The 18,130-nt window shown below is 49.8% G+C and overlaps 1 protein-coding gene across 3 annotated transcripts in view; it reads right to left on the bottom strand.

The window, feature by feature from the left end:
• Positions 1–804: 804 nt before the first annotated feature.
• The window catches only part of ZZEF1 (zinc finger ZZ-type and EF-hand domain containing 1), a 113,322-nt gene continuing 95,996 nt past the window's right edge, over positions 805–18,130 (bottom strand). For 2 of the 3 annotated variants that reach the window (XM_060080571.1, XM_060080572.1), the window contains exons 43-55: positions 17,550–17,749; positions 15,931–16,050; positions 14,150–14,341; positions 13,179–13,279; positions 11,251–11,386; positions 10,796–11,155; positions 9,384–9,527; positions 7,662–7,830; positions 7,396–7,494; positions 6,828–6,993; positions 4,417–4,570; positions 3,748–3,819; positions 805–1,935 (exon numbers count right to left, since the gene is read on the bottom strand). In XM_060080571.1, the coding sequence (XP_059936554.1) occupies positions 1,855–1,935; positions 3,748–3,819; positions 4,417–4,570; positions 6,828–6,993; positions 7,396–7,494; positions 7,662–7,830; positions 9,384–9,527; positions 10,796–11,155; positions 11,251–11,386; positions 13,179–13,279; positions 14,150–14,341; positions 15,931–16,050; positions 17,550–17,749 (1,994 nt within the window). In that variant the 3' untranslated portion in view covers positions 805–1,854. Of the gene's footprint in view, positions 1,936–3,347; positions 3,820–4,416; positions 4,571–6,827; positions 6,994–7,395; positions 7,495–7,661; positions 7,831–9,383; positions 9,528–10,795; positions 11,156–11,250; positions 11,387–13,178; positions 13,280–14,149; positions 14,342–15,930; positions 16,051–17,549; positions 17,750–18,130 lie in introns of those variants that run through there. The other variant, XM_060080570.1, reaches the window with a different exon arrangement.

Raw genomic sequence — 18,130 nt, 5'->3', positions numbered from 1 at the left:
GTATCGGGGAGGTGGGGGCATGGCGAGGGTAAGCAGTGAGTGCACCATCTCCGTGCTGACCTTCCGTGGAGCCCCTCAGTGAGCCCGAGCCCGCAGTAGGGACCTCGCCTCCCAAGCACGGCACTTCTCTGTGATTTCCCTCCTCACTGCGAGACCCACCCGGGTCTGGGTGGTACGGAGCGTAGGCCCTTCTCTGGGGATGCAGGCAGAGCAAAGGATGAGAAAGCGGCTTCTACCAAGCCAGCAGCGCCTCACACCTCAACACCGTGAGACACCGGGCCAGGCCCGGGCCTTTCCAACACCAGGGTGATGGATGGGCTTCGGGTCACCGAGCTTCAGGACCTGTCCTGTTTCTGTCTCCTTTGAATTCTTCCCTCCATAATGGCTCCACATGCAGCTTGGGGCTGGGCTGAGAATCCAATTCTAGGGCTGCAGAAGGTCGCTGCACCTTGGCCTCCTGACCCAGAAGGCAAAAGTGCTCTTGTGGTGAGACGCTCCTGGGACCAGGAGTCTTGGGCCCTGCAGAGGGGGCTTCCGAGGCCGTGGGAGTGCTGATCTGCTCAGCTTGGCCCCGGCTATGACGAGCCTTCCTTGGGGTTGGCCCTGTGTGGGGGACGTGCTCGGGCCCAGACCCCCGCCCTTCAACGGCAGCTGTGGCTCACACGTTCTTCGAGTGGCGAGTCCCACTGCGGCTCGTCCACGGCACAGGTGCCGACCCAGCCTCACACTCCAAAGCGTGGCTTTGGAAGGAGAAGAGTAATCAGCACTTCAGGGCAAGACGACAACCATTTAAAAAAAAAAAACAACGGGGAAAACAGCATTCATTAGAACTAATGTAGTTATTGCCAGACAAGTGACAGCCAAGTAACCACGGAGAGTCCCAGAGGTGGACGTGATGGATTACCACGGCCATGGAGCAGAAATACAATCATGTGGTTTTGTTTGTTTTTACTTCTAAGGTAAGGTATCCTCTGATTACACTTCAAGTCTTTAGGTACAGAAGCTAAAGAGTAGTCTTCAAGTTCTGCTACTTTCACACAAACCAGTTTGTCCCCCTGAATGACCGATCCACTGGTCATGCCCCCGAGCCTCTCTCAAGGGAGTTGGTGTGGTCCTTTCTAAGAACACGAGGTGGGAACTGAAATATGTTAAAACAACTAAAACCACGCAGCTGTGCTGGGAGCAGTGCACGGGCAGACGTGCACAGCGGCCCGCTGGCTGTTCCCAAGGGCACTTGTTCTCACCAAGGATTTCTCCGGGACGGCCGAGGCTATGCAGGGGGCCAGTGCGGCAGTGTGTTCCGAACTGAATGGTGGGGACCAGGTGGCAGCCCCGAGGGGCTCTCACTGGTTTTGGTTTGGATGACCCAGTCTCAAGAAGCAAAAGCAAAAGAGGAGCTGCCAGGCTGCTGCTGGAGGTCCTGCCGAGAAAGGTGGCCCAGGGCAGACCCTGTCTTCCCCTGAAGGTCAAGTGCAGGCACTTCCAGCTCAACGGAGACAGACTCCTTTCCAGAACGGCTGCAGCCAGGTCTTCTTGGGGCTGCGGCTTCTGCAGGGACAGACCCTGGAGGAGGCTGGCCTCTGAACAACCTTCTCAAGGGCCTGCTGCCTGCCCTTTCTGAATAATTTTGCACTGGTCTGCTTATTCTCACATGCTATGGTACGTGCGGGTGCCTGGCCTGTGACACGGGAAGTTCTCGGAGACGTGGTGGCTTGGCATTCTAGTTGGGGTGGAAGGGGGAGCTCAAGGAGAGCCAGGCACCGACGCCACAGGAATCTTCCCGAATGAGTTTAGGCATCTGCTCTAAGATCCCTGTGGACAGATTAGCTAGTTCCATGCACACCATACCAAGGCCTAACACTCAACATTCCAGAGGCGGGTGGCCTTGTTTGGGTAGTTGATGGCCAGGCTGACAGCAGCAATGTTCTGCAGGGCCTGTGGAGGGAGAAAGAGTCATCACCAATGTCAAGGACCGGCCACCTGCTGGGTCACTGACTGCTGACAGAACAAGACTCTCAGCTGAGCACCTGAGGGGGGGCAGGCGAGAGGCAGACGCGAGCCAGATGTGGTTCCCCTCACCAGGGGGACCACAGTCTAGAGTGAAAGACAAAGCTATCAAGAAAGACCACATGGAAACTCCAAACGTAGGCAGAATCATCATCACTGTCCCGAGAGGGGAGCAGGTGCAGTTCTGGGGGCTCAGAGGGCACATCTGCCGGGGGGTCTGGGAAAGCCGTTTAGGGAATGGGGACAGCAGCACAACAGTGCAGAAGGGAAGAAACAAACAGCCAGTGGGGCCCCCCCACCCCTGGAAGCAATCCTGGGAAGGCAGACGCCCTGGAGCCAGGCCAAGGCTGGTCTCCAAGCCAAGGCAGCAGGAGCCGAGGGCGGGGGCTGGGGAAGGAAGAGGCGGAAGCGGGGAGAAGAGGCAGAGAGCCAGTCCAGCAAAGTGAACAGGCTGCAGGGAGGGTCAGAATGAGGATTAGGAGGCCGCACACAGCGGCAGGTGAGGGAGGAGCCACAGGAATATGTGATGTGAAGCTTCCCGTGTCAAAAGGGTCAAATGTCAAGATTTCACTGTGTGAAACCTTGGGACACCACGGGTGGTGATGGCAGGGCTGGCAGGCATCTTTCGGGAGGGGAGGGAGTTTTCACTCCGCCTTCGGGTCTCAGGACGATTCACACAAACCCCTCTGTACTGGACGGGGGAAGCCCACTTCTAAGCAGGCACTCTGACCCTTTTTTGTAGGAGGACCATAGGTTCACTGAGAAGACTTGCCAGGAACAGAGTGCAGGGCGCTGGCCGGGAGTCCCAGCTGGATGCCCCCTCAAATGAGACCGCGGGCAAACCTTTCCCTTCTCTGAGCCTCAGCGTCCCCATCTGTCCACTGTGGACGCAGACCACACGCTCTACGATGTTCAAGGAGTCTGTGAGCCTAAGGTTCTCAAAATGTAGTCTGGATCCTGCGGGTTCCCCAGACCCTTTCAGGGGCTCTGCGTCGTAATAATAATACCGAGACATTATTTCTCTTTTTTCATTTTCATACTCTCACGAGTATACAGTGGAGTTTTCCGGAGGCTGCTGTGTGATAATAGAACAACTGAAAGCAGAAACAGATCTGCGAATCCAGCTGTCTTCTGTTAAGGCAGACATTAAAGAGATCTGCAAAAATGGAACACAATGCTACCCTTCTCAAAAACTATTTTGTTTTGAAAAATACCGTTGTTTTTCACAACTGTAGTATTAAATAGAATGAGATTATTTAAAAAAACAAATTGATAAGTGTTTAGCATTTAATTTCTAACTTAATTTCTAAATTTAAAATCTAATTTAATTTCTAACAGCATGTATCAATATATATAACGCACATAAACAAAATCTTTTGGGGATCCTCAGTAATTTAAAAGCGTAAAGGGGCCCTGAGACCCAATAGCTGTCAGAGAGGAGTTCTCCTACCAGGGAAGAAAGTTACATCCAAAAATATCTGAAATCTAACTCTGTGGAAACTTCAGGGATCAGCAAGACTATAAATTTAAGGCACTGGTTGTTCTGGTTTAAAAGCCACAAATTCTTGCTAGTGTCTACTGACCCCACAGTTTAATACCAACGACACTGATAAATGGGGCTCCGCTGCTCTCTGTGACACCAGCAGGAAGTGGCTGACTCGGAACAGAGCTCCGTGTAAAGCTGGGGTGGAGTCTGCACGGGTGCTGGGGGGGAGGTTCGGCCACCTGGGGAGGGCATACCTGCGCCGCGCAGCGCAGAAGGTGGTCGTCAGTGGTTAAGGCCAGCAGGTAATCCTGCAGCAGGCCGAGCTCCTGCGGAAAGAGCAGAGGGCAGCTGTCAGCAGGCCACCTGCTAGCACACACCCACCCATGACCCATGGCCCCAGAAGACTCGGGCGGGACACTGCCGCCCACTCCGCTGGGCATCTCACTGCCTGCTTTCCTTGGGAGCCACGGAAGGAACGGGACGATGGGGAGCCAGGTGTCCTGACTCACCGCAGTCTCCTCACTATAAAATGAGGGTGTGAGCTAAAGAGCTCTGAAAGGCCCTTTCATCTCTCACAGTCAATGAGTCTATTGTGCTGAGGGGAGGGAAAAGAGGAAGAAGAAAGAACCCGTTGGTTTATTTTCCCAAACTCACTGCTGTCAAGGGTCGATCCAGGGCAGTTTCCTTCCCCCTTTGGCACCAGGCCTGAGCAAACAAGCAATCTCGGGGAGGGCCTGGCTCCCCGGGGTGGGAGAGAGGGGAACCCCGGGCCCCAGGCCACGCCTGTCTCTCTGTGCGGGTTTGCCAAGCCCCCACGACACCCCGGGCTCTCAGAGGGCTGTGACCTGAGGCCCAGCGCTGGCCCCAGGCAGCAGACGAAGCAGAGGCCCGGAACCTGGTGGGGAGGCAGGACAGGCCCTCACCTGGGCGCGGTTCTCAGTGACAAAGAAGAGCTCGGTGAGGGCGCGATGCAGGGGCAGCAGGATGCCAGGCTGCGTCACGTCCTCAAACAGGCTGTACTCCATTTGGGTGAAGAGCTGCCACAGGGGCTTCAACAGCATGAGGTCACAGAGGTCGCTGTGGGAGAGGAGTATGGTTTGCTGGGATCACGCCCATCAGACGTCGGACAGACAGAGGGTAGCTGCCGGGCACCGCAGCTCCAACGCTCCCTGCCCCCCTATCCAGTAAAGGCACGACAAGACAGTTCCAGTCACCTCACACCCCCCAAAACAGCCCAAACTATTCACCAATGGCAAATAAAAAAGGGGGCAGCATCTCAACTTCAAACCAGGACTCCGGGGAAAAGGATATCCTCAAGCACATTCACGTAAATCAACTGCACAGCTTTAAAAATGGTTGTTAAAAACTTCCAGTGACAGTAGAAAAAATCTCAAGGTAAATGTTAAGTGGAAAAGAGCAAGATATGTAACATAAAATGTAAACATTTAAAAACTGTATATGTAGTATTATGTGACCATATTAAAAACAACAGTAAATAAACACATCAAAAATGTTATCAGGGCTTCCCTGGTGGCGCAGTGGTTGAGAGTCCACCTGCCGATGCAGGGGACACGGGTTCGTGCCCCGGTCCGGGAAGATCCCACATGCCGCGGAGCGGCTGGGCCCGTGAGCCATGGCCGCTGAGACTGCACGTCCGGAGCCTGTGCTCCGCAACGCGAGAGGCCACAACAGTGAGAGGCCCGCATACCGCAAAAAAAAAAAAAAAAGGCAAAGGACCTAAAGAGACATCTGTTCAAAGAAGGCATACAAATGGCCAACAGGTACATAAAAAGGTGCTCAATTATCACTAATCATCAGGGAAATGCAAATCAAAACCACAATGAGATATCACCTCACCTGTGTTAGGATGGCTCTCATCAAAAACAAATGCTGGCAAGGATGTCGAGAAAAGAGAGAACCCTTGTGCACTGTTGGTGGGAATGTAAACTGATACAGCCACTATGCAAAACAGTATGGAGGTTCCTCAAGAAATTAAAGCTAGAACTACCAAATGATCCAGCGATCCCACCTCTGGGTATATCCAAAAGAAATGAAATCATTATCTCAAAGAGATTATCAGTACTCCTATGTTCATTGCAGTATTATTCCTAATAGCCCATGTCTGGAAATAATGCCTGTCAATGGACGAATGGATAAAGAAAATGTGGTGTCTATACACACAATGAAATATTGTTCAGTTATGAGACAAAAGGAAATCCTGCCATTTCCAACAACATAGAAGAACCCGGAGGGCGTTATGCTAAGTGAAATAAGCTAGATAAAGAAAGATAAATACTGCATGGTATCACTTTTATGTGGAATCCAAAAAAAAGTCAATCCTATAGAAACAGGGAGTTAGAATGGTAGTTGCCAGGGGCTGGGAAGTGGGGGAAATGGGGAAAGGCTGGTAAGAGGGTATAAACTTTCAGTTATAAGATGAACAAGGTCTGAGGATCTACTATACAACATGGTGACTATAGTTGCTAATAGTGTACAATACTATAACACATAACAGAAACTTGCTGAAAAGAACATTTCAGCAAGAGGGTGAAACTTAAGTGTTGTCACATACCACGAGGTATGAGGTGATGGATGGATGTATTAGTTAACTCGATTGTGGGAATCCTTTCTCAATGCATAATGTATTATGTATCAAATCATTACCTTCTACACTTTAAATACATTACAAGTTTATTTGTCAATTACACCTCAATAGAGCTGGCGGGGGGGGGGGGGAAGAAATAAACTAATTCTAAAATTTACATGGACATGCTGGGTAAAAATAGCCAAGACAATCTTGAAGGTGAAGAACCCGTTGAAGGATTTACACTGCTAGATAACGTAAGTTTGCTATAAAGCTACAATATCTAAGTGTGGTGCTGGCACAAAGATAACCAAAAAGACCAATGGAACAAAAGCAACCAGGGATGGATCCATGTGTATACGGACACCTTCTCTGTGACAAAGATGGCACTGGAGTGTGGTGAGGGGAAAGGTGGGCTTTTGAGTGAAGTGGAGAAAACGCAAAGTTTGACCCTACCCTTCAAATCATGCACTAAAATCCATTCCATGTGGATTGTAGACCTAAATATGGAAGAAAAAATAATTAAGCTTTATCTTCATGACCCCAAGGTCAAGTAAGGCCAAATTTTCCTAAATAGCACAATGAAAGCTCCATCATAAAGGAAATGAGTGATGAACTGGAAGACATTAAAATTAGAAACTTCTTTTCATCAAAGACACCACTAACAGAGTGAATGGCAAGCCCTGAAGTGGGGGAGATATTCACAATACAAATACCCAGCAAGGGACTCGTATCCAGAAGGCAGCTTACCTGTGGGTGCAGCATCGCACGATCCTCAGGAGTAGGTGGATGGCTTTTAACCGCTGATGACCAGTCTGGCGACAGGCCACGCCCACCAGCCATTCCCAAATTTTGGCCAACGGGAGGTGCGGCACAACTCTCTCCTCTGACAGCATCTGCTTCAAAATCTCGAATCCTGGCAACCCCCACAACACAGAGACATTTGAAAAATGTAAACTGCTCAAGTTTTAATGAATAGGAGGAAACCACTGTGATCATGTACAGTTCGCCTGAAATTATGCCTTATGTAAAAGTAACATAGGAACACTTTCAGTTCTTCCTTTTTGCAGAATGCCCTGGCAAATTCTAAGAGAACAAGCATCTTTCCTAGGTCTTGACAGATGGCTCTTTAGAAGTTACAACCTGCCAACTCCAGCACATTCACGAGGGACGTGCGTGGGCCTTGCGGACAAATTCGTTGAAGTCTCAGAGAAAAGTACCTGCTTTGATCTTAACAAAGATAAGTGACATAATGGCACCGACCCCCAGAGTGTCCCGGGCCGGGAGATCATGCAAACAGAAAGACCAGAGCACACACCTGTCTGGAATCGCCCCAGGTGCCCAGCCGTCACAGTGAATTTGTAGCCCCACTCGGTGTTGCTCATGTCAGAGGTGAAGCGGTAATACAGAGTATCTCCTGGGGCACACAAGAATCAGAAAACAGGTCAGGACGCTGCAGCAACAGGGAAAGGCAAGTGAGCGCTTTCCACTGAGACAGATTCAACACAGTTTTAAACCCCTCAACAATCTCCCTTCTAGATACTTAACGCTAAGAGTCTGTATCCCTCAGTATTTATTTACTACCTGGAAGCTCAAAATCTTTCCATTTCTGCTGAGACCCACTGAAGTTGTGTCGATCCTGCTGAAAGTCACTGCTGCTGGACATGGCCAGCTCGTCACAGCCTTCCTCTGTATTGCACTGAGGATCAAATTTGATTGAGAGGTAGATTGCACCAGGAATGTGAACTTTATCCTAGGAGGGGAAACAAGGACATTCCTGTCATCGCTGGCCACTGGACAGTGACTGAGGGCTTCCTTGTGCCAATCCTGCAGCTAAAACTGGGCATGTAAGAAGGGGTGAGTCACAGCCCCTGCCTTCCAGGAGCTCTCGGCCCAGCGGGGTCCGGGAGCACGCACATGGCTGCAAACACGGCAGGAAGCACACCGTGCAGCCTGGGGCATAGCTCGAAGGAGGCGGGGGGAGGGGAGGGGAGGTGAGGGCAGAAAAGAGTCCCAGTGAAGGGATGTTTGGGTTGCTGTGGAGACTGGGGGCACAGGAGCAGCCTGTCCAGGAGGAAGGAATGGCAGGAGGCAGGTGAGAGAGATGAGCACCTGGGGGGTGCATTCCAGGCAAAGGAAAGAGCCCCGACTGGAAAGCCTGACGTGTTCAAGGAATAACAGGAGCTTGATGTGACTGAGGTACAGGGTGAGCTTTGTGTGCACGTATGCTTGGGAGATGGGGACAGGGGTGACGTGACCCTGGAGAGGCTGGCAGGGACACATGCAGAAGGCTTTGTGTGCTAAAATGAAGCGTCGAGACTTCTCTGGACAGCAGGGGGAGCCCTGGAAAGGTTGTAAGCAGGAGAAAGCCTAGGTTAGGTTTGTGCTGTACCAGGATCACTGTGACAGCTGGTGTGCAGCAAGGCCAGGGCCGGGCAGGCCAGCACTGGGGGACCAGAGAGGAGCAGAGGGAGGGACCCAGGGAAGGGGAGGAGTCAGGGCAGCGGAGAAGGTAAGGTGATCGCTCTGAGGTAGAACTCGCTAGCTCACTAGGTGTGCCTCCGTGGGGCTGGGGGAGCGGGGACAGAGCCTAGGAGCCGGGGAAGAAAAGAGGCTTAGAAGGTAGAGAGTGAGGAGGTTTATACTTCTGCAAAACGGAACCTCAGCTGGCAACGACCATATCCTGGATTAGTTTCTCCATCGCCCACCACTGTGGCCACAGGCCGTCACCTACTCAGAATGACAGCTCCAACATTTTGAAAAGAGATGAAGAAATGCAAGCAGCACTAAGTCAGTGAGGATAACTGAGGCCGCCCCCCTCCTGACTCATCCAAACTCCTACAGCTCTCTGTCCACGTACAGACCTAAGGATGGAAAAGATGAGGCTTTTCAGTTCTGGGTAATTAAAGGGGTGGGAGACTCCAAGGTGTGGCCAGGTCATCAGGAGATGGACAGTGTGAGGGCTGAACCCAGACCCACACTCAAAGCCTCTGCCAGAGACACCAAGGCCTCACTCTCAGGAGCTTGCTGCAGGAAGAGGAATCTCTCCTCCAGGGCGGGGTGGCCCCTTGCTTTCTATTAAAACAAGGTCAGGAGAAGAGAGGACTTGTCTGTATAGATTCCCGGGACTGGCTTCAGGGAGGCAGACTGCTGCTGAGACCACGGGAGCACTTTCTAGGCCACGTCTGTCCAGGCAGAAAGAGCCGCAGTGGGAGTTGATGAGATTCATGCTACTCAGCAACCCTTGCAGGTCCTGCCAGCTGCGTACCCTGAGGCTGGGCGAGTCTGGCCGACCCGGGATCGTACCTCAAAGTTGGTGTTGTTGTTATACGGGTGTTTCGACTCCCTCACTTGCACCTCCATTCCTGGCTCCTCCATGAACTGGCAGGCAGCCAGGGCCATGGTGCCTAGCATGCTCTCTCGGCACCCCTGGAGCACCTTCTGCAGTATCTGGTGGGACACAGGCAGGAAACATGGGAAGGTGGTGACAAAACTTTGTAGTTCAGCTAGAGACTGTGCCCAGGGCTCCTGAGTTCTGCTATGTGGGTCCCCTGGTTCTACACAGAAGGAAGTGGAAGAGATGCTTCCAGCCCTGTGAAAGTTTGCTAACCCAGCACTACTTCAAAAGACCAAGTCGGGCCTCCCTGGTGGCGCAAGTGGTTGAGAGTCCGCCTGCCGATGCAGGGGATACGGGTTCGTGCCCCGGTCTGGGAGGATCCCATATGCCGCGGAGCGGCTGGGCCCGTGGGCCATGGCCGCTGAGCCTGCGCGTCCGGAGCCTGCGCGTCCGGAGCCTGTGCTCCGCAATGGGGGAGGCCACAGCAGTGAGAGGCCCGCATACCGCAAAAAAAAAAAAAAAGACCAAGTCGAAGATTTGATTTAAAAACAAAACAAAAGATGATCATCACTTGTCAAGTTGAAACTTAAAATTAGAGCACTGGAGACTTCCCTGGAAGTCCAGTGGTTAGGACTCCGCGCTTCCACTGTACTGGGCACGGGTCTGATCCCTAGTCAGGGAAGTAAGATCCCACAGGCCGCAAGGTGTGGCCAAAGAAAAAACAAAATTAGAGCACTGGACTTAAGAGAATGCACAGACTCTGGTAAGACCCCACATCTGCCACCCAGAAGCTGGGAGCCTTGGACAAGCCTCCCGGGCTTGATTTCTTCACCAATAAAACTCCCTGGGTCACAACGTAACACAGGTATAAGTGCTGGCAGAGTGTCTGACCTGAGGTAGACATTCTAGAAACCATGGTTTAAAACAGAAGACGTAAACCTTCCTGGAAGGCTTCCTGTGTTACAGGAACAGGCTGTCAGAATCATAATTAACCCTGTCTCCCAGACTTCACACTGTGTGAGACCCTAGGGGACATGAGAAGAGACAGGCTATCAAGGAGAGTTAGACTCATAAGTCTGAAAACAAAAAAGGAAAACTGCAAGGGCAGGTTTCATGGATCGTTACATCAAACACTCTCTGAGCACCAAGTCTGCCTAGGCCATGAGCTCGGCTCCAGGCCAGTACTTGGGAGAGTTTAACAGTGACCTGACCCTGCCTTCGTTGCGTTCACACCTGTAAGGGGGCTGTACAGCCACATAGGTAACCTCACTCCAGGAAGGCACTCACTAGAGGAAGCCTATTCAAACCCCCCAGCAGGGGGCTGGGAGGGACACAGAGGAGGAGCAAGTGGGGTGAGCGCCCAGCCCGGCTGCCTAATTACCTTCTCCCACTGGTGCTTTTCTTCCAGCTGCATGAACATATCCAGAATGTAGGTCATGTGGGCAGGGCCGCTCAGCTCCAGGATGTCCTCGCTCACCGGGACGTGCCCTGGCCACTCAGCGAGCAAGGATGCGAGCACGTGGCGGGCGTACAGGACTGCTGTGGCCTCGTTCACGCGGAAGAGGTAGTCCCGCACAGCCCTCTTGCTCTTGCAGTTGAGCTCTTTGTGCAGGAGGGCGGCGCTCTTGCTGCGCCGCTGCTTGGCATAGCTCTGCTGCAGTTCACTCTCCGTGCTGGAGATCAGCTTCTGGGTCACGGGGTTTGACTCCGTGGTGGCCTGGTCACAGCGTGCGGGCCGGGACTGCAACCCAAAGACCCCCGTCACAGAGGCCTGGCCTTCTCACAACTGGGGTGGGGGTGGGGCAGACACCTTGCTTCCCAGGTGGGGCCACATACCAAGCATGGTAAGATAATCATGTCTGTATCCACAGCTTTGGCGCTCTGCTCGTCCAGTCTCAGACTCCTGCTGGGCTGCCACCTCTGAGCCAGGGTCCGTATCCTTTCGTCGGTGGTGAGCTCATCCCCGTCAAACCTGAAGAGAAGGAAGGAACACAAAGTTGGGCACCCTAGTTACAGAAAGGCAAGAGTTTAACCTGCAGTGAAACTTGCAGAAATGCCGATCCGGGTTATTTTCCTGTTATTTCGCAATTACGTTATTACGTTCCATATTTCACACGCTAGATTCACAGTGTTCATCTATTCGTGCACGCAAACGTGCACACAAACGGACACGCAGGGCTTCCCTGGTGGCGCAGTGGTTGAGAGTCCGCCTGCCGATGTAGGGGACACAGGTTCGTGCCTCAGTCCGGGAAGATCCCACATGCCGTGGAGCAGCTAGGCCCGTGAGCCATGGCCGCTGAGCCTGCGCGTCCGGAGCCTGTGCTCCGCAATGGGAGAGGCCACAACAGTGAGGGGCCCGCGTAACGCAAAAAAAAAAAAAAAAAACGGGCACACAAACGTGCACACGTGCCCATGTGCCCAAAGCAGAGATGCAAGCCATCCCTTAGGATCCATTCTTCCTTTCATTTAGAAACAAAGTTCCCTGAAGTTTTAGCAAGATACACAATCACCCAGCTGGAGACACAGTTCCCAGTCCTCCTAGCAGCAATGCAACTAGGGTCACGCCAACGGGAGGCCAGTGAGGTAACGTGTGCCATTTCCGCAGCCTGCCCTCAATCAACTGGGTTAAGGATGAGCTCCTTTCCCCACCTTCCCCCGTTCTTCTGGGCTGGAACAAAGAGCTGGTGTCGGGGAGCCAGCTCTGACGACACAGATGAGGACGGCACCCTTGGGGGTGCGGGGTCCCTTGTGAAGCAGACCGCCCACCCACCCTAGGCTGCTGCCTACCTCTGGACTGCGCCGTGAGAGGGAAAACAAATTCCATCCTCCTTGACCATGATACTTCTGTGTCCTAACTGCTGCAACCCCGCCTCCCCTCACAAAGGAGTTGAGGCAGTAGGTAAGAAATACAGACGGGAAAATAGAAAGATGAAATAGAAGAGAATTAAATTGGATTGGATATAAATCAGAACAGGAAGTCAAACCTAGGATGTGGGGGATGCAGGAGGAGATCAGTTGCAGAAACAGAAAGTTCTCCACAAATTTAAGAGCTGGGCCCGAGAACTAGCTCTGAACTTCCTGGCCAAGAGGAAGGGTATATTGTTAATTTTATAGTAATCCTTGAAGAAAAAACATGAAAATAATGTACAGAAGTGAAAAAACAAACAAACGAAAGGACACTTCTGACCAGAATGTACCAGAAGGTCCTGCTCTGCACTGTTTGCTCCCTGGGCTGACATGGGAGAGAAACCTTGGCGTCTGTGTCAAAACTCTGCCCCCAGGGCTTCCATGGTGGCGCAGTGGTTGAGAGTCCGCCTGCCGATGCAGGGGACACGGGTTCGTGCCCCGATCCCGGAAGATCCCACATGCCGCGGAGCGGCTGGGCCCGCGAGCCATGGCCGTGGAGCCTGTGTGTCCGGAGCCTGTGCTCCGCAACGGGAGAGGCCACAGCAGTGAGAGGCCCGCGTACAGCAAAAAAAAAAAAAACAAAAAAAAAACCTCTGCCCCCACAACGAGTTTACTCTAAGAGGCAGACTGTGAATATAAAGCTCTTCCTAAAGGAGAAGCACACAACACAACTCAAAGATGAGCCATGCGGTGTGGCACAGCCAGCTTTCATGTCGCTTTATGAAGAAATGAAAACCAACTGCTCTTTGGCCCGTCAGGAGTTTTTATCCAGATCTAGTTGGCAGGAGGTAAACAGAGTCCCGCCCTTACTTGTTGCCTCACTCACTACACTTTGGCTGCATCTAAATGTCCCTTACCTCTTCTGAACCTCCAGGAAGAAAGAGTCGGTCCTCTTCATCTGCAGTTCGTATATGGCCCGGAGAACGTGCAGAGGGGCATTGAGGGCGTCGTGAGCCATCTGAAGGCCATGAGGAGGAAGGAGAAGAGAGACAAGTTAAACTGCTTTAACACGTTATTGATGATCTGACCTCAAAAGTGATAAAACAATTATGTCCTAAAGTTACCACAAGTTATAATTTAAGAACATCACATGGGCACTTCATGTATATAAGATTATAAGCCCTAAAACATGGACTGTAAAATCTGCATTACTGTTATAAATTCAAAGGAAGATATAAAACATGGAAACACCAAAAAAAAAAAGTCATGCAAACAAATGTACTGTTAATAGTCAATAATTACCCACCAAATTGAATTCATTGCTAGCTTCTCTGTAGCAGCTGCCTTGCACTCAAGTTTGTTAAGTGGCACATAAATCTAAGTACTGGACTTTCTTTTGATGTTTTTAAAAACTGTACTTGCTTTTCTTATATCCACCCCATACTCTCTGTTTACTCTTCACACAGTTAGACCCTTTGAAGTCCAAGCCCTTGCCCATTTTCATATAATTCTGAGGAAGAGTGGATTATCCAGGGAAAGTAGGAGTGTGTCTGAGAAACTGTGAGGACAGACTGTCACCTGGGGATTTATGGACAGGCCTGAAATTACATGCAAAATTTTACAAAAGTATTTGCAAGTATAGTTTATGGGAGAAACGGTCTAAAGTTTTTGGGTCCATGACCCCCAAACATGAAGAACTACTGTTGTAATAGGGCTTTTCCATCCCTCTGGACGAATTCTGCACAATACCGACTGAGTCTTCAGGAAGTGCATTCTCAGGACATCAGTCTGAAGCATTTTCACATGGAGGCTAAAACACAGTCCAAGCCAAAGAGAATCCATTCCTTAGAGTCCCTTCCTCAGTCCACACCATGACCCAAGAACGTACCAAGAAACATATTCTGGTGGGCTCATCCAGGCTTTCGAGAGGGTCTAGCTTTTTCTGCTCTGGCTCACCCGGGCTGCTGACTGACCGTTCCACCTCTTCCTCCTGGTCCCCTCTCTCATCCAGCTCCAGCTCTCCATGCTCAGCCAAAGTGCTGATCTCCTTTTTTGAGGAGTACAGCATGATGGACAAAATCTACACAGAAAGAAAATCAGGCAGGGCAGGAACGTGAGTGTTTAGTGGGTGAGATCTTTAACCCTCAAAGGGTAGAAAATATCTGACTGAACCTTTTAAAAGACATCAGAATTCACAAAAAGAACGTAAAATTAGTAAAGAAATATGAAAACATGTTCAACCATACTTATAATCAAAGAAATGCTGACTAAAAACTACGAGGGACCTTTGTGTTTAACTTTGCCACTGATGGTGTAAATTGTTATCATCCTTTTAGAAGGCATTTTGGTGAAATGTAAAGAGCTATACAAATGTTCATAACCTTTGACCTGGTAACTCACCTTCTAGGAATAATGTAAAATGTGTAAAAAGTTATACTCCTGATATGGTCAATGAAGCATTTAATAATGGCAAAAAACTGAAACCCATCTTTATGGATCATCTGCAGCCATTAAAGATGGTCGTTATGGGGCTTCCCTGGTGGCGCAGTGGTTGAGAGTCCACCTGCTGATGCAGGGGACGCAGGTTCGTGCTCCGGTCCGGGAGGATCCCACATGCCGCGGAGCGGCTGGGCCTGTGAACCATGGCCGCTGGGCCTGCGCGTCCGGAGCCTGTGCTCCGCGACAGGAGAGGCCACAACAGTGAGAGGCCCATGTACCGCAAAAAAAAAAAAAAAAAGATGGTTGTTATGAAAACTACCTAGCAACTTAGAAAAATGGCCATCACATGACCTCAATTTATTTCAACAGTGTGCTTCATTGTACAATCTAAACCTATGTATGTAATATAAACACAGAAGGAAAAAAATTAGAAAAAGGAAATACACATAATACTAACGGTAGCTGTGTTTGGGGGGGGATGAAATTTGGAGTTTTTCTTTTCTATTTTTCAAACTTTCTGAATATAAAAAATATAAGTTTTTGAATGTAAAAAATTTTTACTTTAAAATATTTCCTAAAGAACAAGAGCTCAAATGCTCACCAGGTTATCCATTAATATGTTTTAGCGTATTTTCCTAAAACCTAACCAAATCCTCCTGTGGCAACTGAGAGCTGTTTCCTGGAGCTCAGGCCTCTGTGTGACTGAGAATGGCCAGCTGAGCACCCCCATACAGCAGCAGCCTTTTCTGACCTGAAGCTGACACTTGGCACAGAAACGTCCCAGGGAACCACAGTAATTCCACTAAGAAAAATCTAAGGCCTATGGCGAAAAGTAATAAAATGAAAATTATCAACTAAAATCCTACATAAGGTAAACATAAGTGAGGACAAATTTAGGAATTGATTTTAGCTCAAAGGAATTTTAAAGGGAAATAATAATTCAAGGGCAGATTTACTACCATGATATAATTGGTCAACCGTTTGTTTCCACAAAATACTTCTCTTCCAATATTCTTTGAACAAACATCAAATTCATTTTCCCTGACAAGGGAGGACAGGTGTCATAATCTCTATTTTCAAAAAGGAAGACAAATATAAGACACTGTTTTAACGACTGCACCAGATGAGAGTGCACAGGGCAGAAGCAGCTGTAACTGACTGGTGGTTCTAACTCCCAGGCCAGTAAATCTGCAGCAGGAAGCAGCAGCAGGAATCACCCTGGTCCCTTACTTCCAGGTCCCGGAGGAGCCACGTTTTACTGAAGCCGGTCCCTTTGCTGCACTTTTTCACCAGCAGCTTCAGCAAATCAGTCTGAAGGAAGGTAGCATGGGTCTCTTCAAAACCATGAGCCTGCCAAACAGAAGAAGAATGACATACAACTGCCTCAGAGTGAAAAAGGTAAGGGGCACTCGGGGAGAAGCAGGCCTCTGTCAGAGCCCAGTCTCAGCTAGTGGCCCAAGTTCACCTTCTGGTGACAATTCCAGAGTCAACGGGGAGGATGAAACTCTGAACCTGAGCCATAACCTAAGTCTGTTCGCTAATTCATTCACTCAACAAGTATTTCTGAAGCCTTGTACATTCTATGTGCTAAGAACAGAGGTTTTATGTCCCTCTCCTGCTCTCTACCTTCCAAAAGCTTCCCACTGCCCTGCAGACTGAAATCCGAGTCCCTATTCATAGCTGACAAGGTCCTGCAGGCTCCCTGCCTGTCTCTGTGGTCTCATCTCCTCCTCGGCACTGTCCTGAAGCCCTAAGGTAGTTCCTTCTACTCCCTGACAACCAGGCCTGGAGTTTGACCTCTTCCAGGATGTAATGCTCTGCCCAGACTCCTTATCTATCACCTCATATTTCACCTCCTCAGAAAGGCTCTTTCTGACTCAGGGTGGATTTCCTGGCAGGCTCTTTGCTGTCTCCCTCGCAGTTTAGGCTGAAAGCTCCATGACAGCAGGGACATTCTTTCTAGTTCAACACTACGTACTCAGTTCCATCTGGCCATTTGTCAGTTCCATCTGACAAATAGACAAATATTTACGGAATGAAGGATTCAAAGACAGAAATGGTCTCTGCCCTCAGGGAGTTTATTTTCTCTTTCCTACTGTAATGTAAACAACTAAAACAATAGTAGATTGTGATAAATGCCATGAAATCAACAAACAGCAGATGTGTGGTCTCAAGCCTAAAAATATAAACTCTCAGGGCTGGGCCAGAGCTGAAATGCCATCTAGTCCAATCTCCTCGTGGTGCTTGAGTCATTCCATGGCCTCATCGCCAGTGCTGCCAAAGTCAGGGAACGCATAAACTTGCCAAATGAGATCCTTCTCTCATGGCTAGTTCTGTTGGAAAGATCCTCCCTGTCGATGCCCCCCAGCTGGTAGAAGAATCATGTTCCCCACAAGTCAAGGCTTCCCAACTCCATGTCAATTATCGCCCAGCTCTTTAACTTGTCTGTCTTCTCTCACACCAAATGCCAAACCTATTGCTCCAAGATCCTGTAAGATATTAGCCCCCTTTATTCTTCCTAGGATGAACCAGAAGGGACCGTGGTTCAGAGGCAAGTGAGAAACTGTTCAGTCAATTTTTCTTCTCATCTTCCAAGGTTATGGGCCCATTAGGTAGTGGTACCTGGTTCCATGAGGCAGGACTGAAAAATTACAGAGAACCAACTATTGGGAAAATTCTGTTTCTTCCTTAAAGTTATCCTTGTGCAAGGTGCCAATTATTTCTAAAAATAATCAAGATCCTATGATTAACCATCCATTGAAATCAGATGGTACTTCCTTCTAGTTAATACCCTGCAGGTGTGAAATCGCAGCCAGATTCATTAGCAAATGGAAGAAGCTCACCACTACCTTTAGTGTTTTGTATAATCCTTTGAGGGCCAGGGACAGGACCCAAGTTGCTTCCACTGCCTCGGGACAATGGCTGTCCATGCTGGTTTGCAGAAGGTGACTGGCAATAAAGGCGAAGTGCTGGGAGTATTGGCTCAGCTGGGCCTGAGAGTTGCTGCATTCTGGTCCTCCTCCTTTCTGGACCAGCTGGTAGTCCTTCACTGAAGGGTGATGTCAGGCAGGAAAAGAAGGCACAAAAAGCACAGTTAATACTTCCTGCAGATAAGTTTCTTCCCCAGTAATGTGCCTTACTGAAGCAAGAACTGCAGACCCCAAAACACAAATCTCTCTGGCTTCAAACTTAGCCATTATATTTAAGGCCAACTTGCAGCTGAGCACAGAAGTGGTACTGGGCCACCTACCCACCAAGCCACCAAGAGATGCAATTCACATTCCTACTACTCACACAAACAGGTTGTCTCCAAAGGTGTTAGTTAAAGGAAGTTCACAAACACAGAACACATGAGAGACTTCCATTTCAGAACAAGCCTGAGAGACTTCCATTTCAGAACAAGCCTGAGTAAAAGGGATCGGATTTACTC

This window comes from Mesoplodon densirostris, chromosome 18 (genome assembly GCF_025265405.1).
Source record: "Mesoplodon densirostris isolate mMesDen1 chromosome 18, mMesDen1 primary haplotype, whole genome shotgun sequence".
NCBI classification, from domain to species: domain Eukaryota; kingdom Metazoa; phylum Chordata; class Mammalia; order Artiodactyla; family Ziphiidae; genus Mesoplodon; species Mesoplodon densirostris.
The sequence above is the reverse complement of the archived record's forward strand: the minus strand, read 5'-3'. Positions and strand labels throughout refer to the sequence as shown.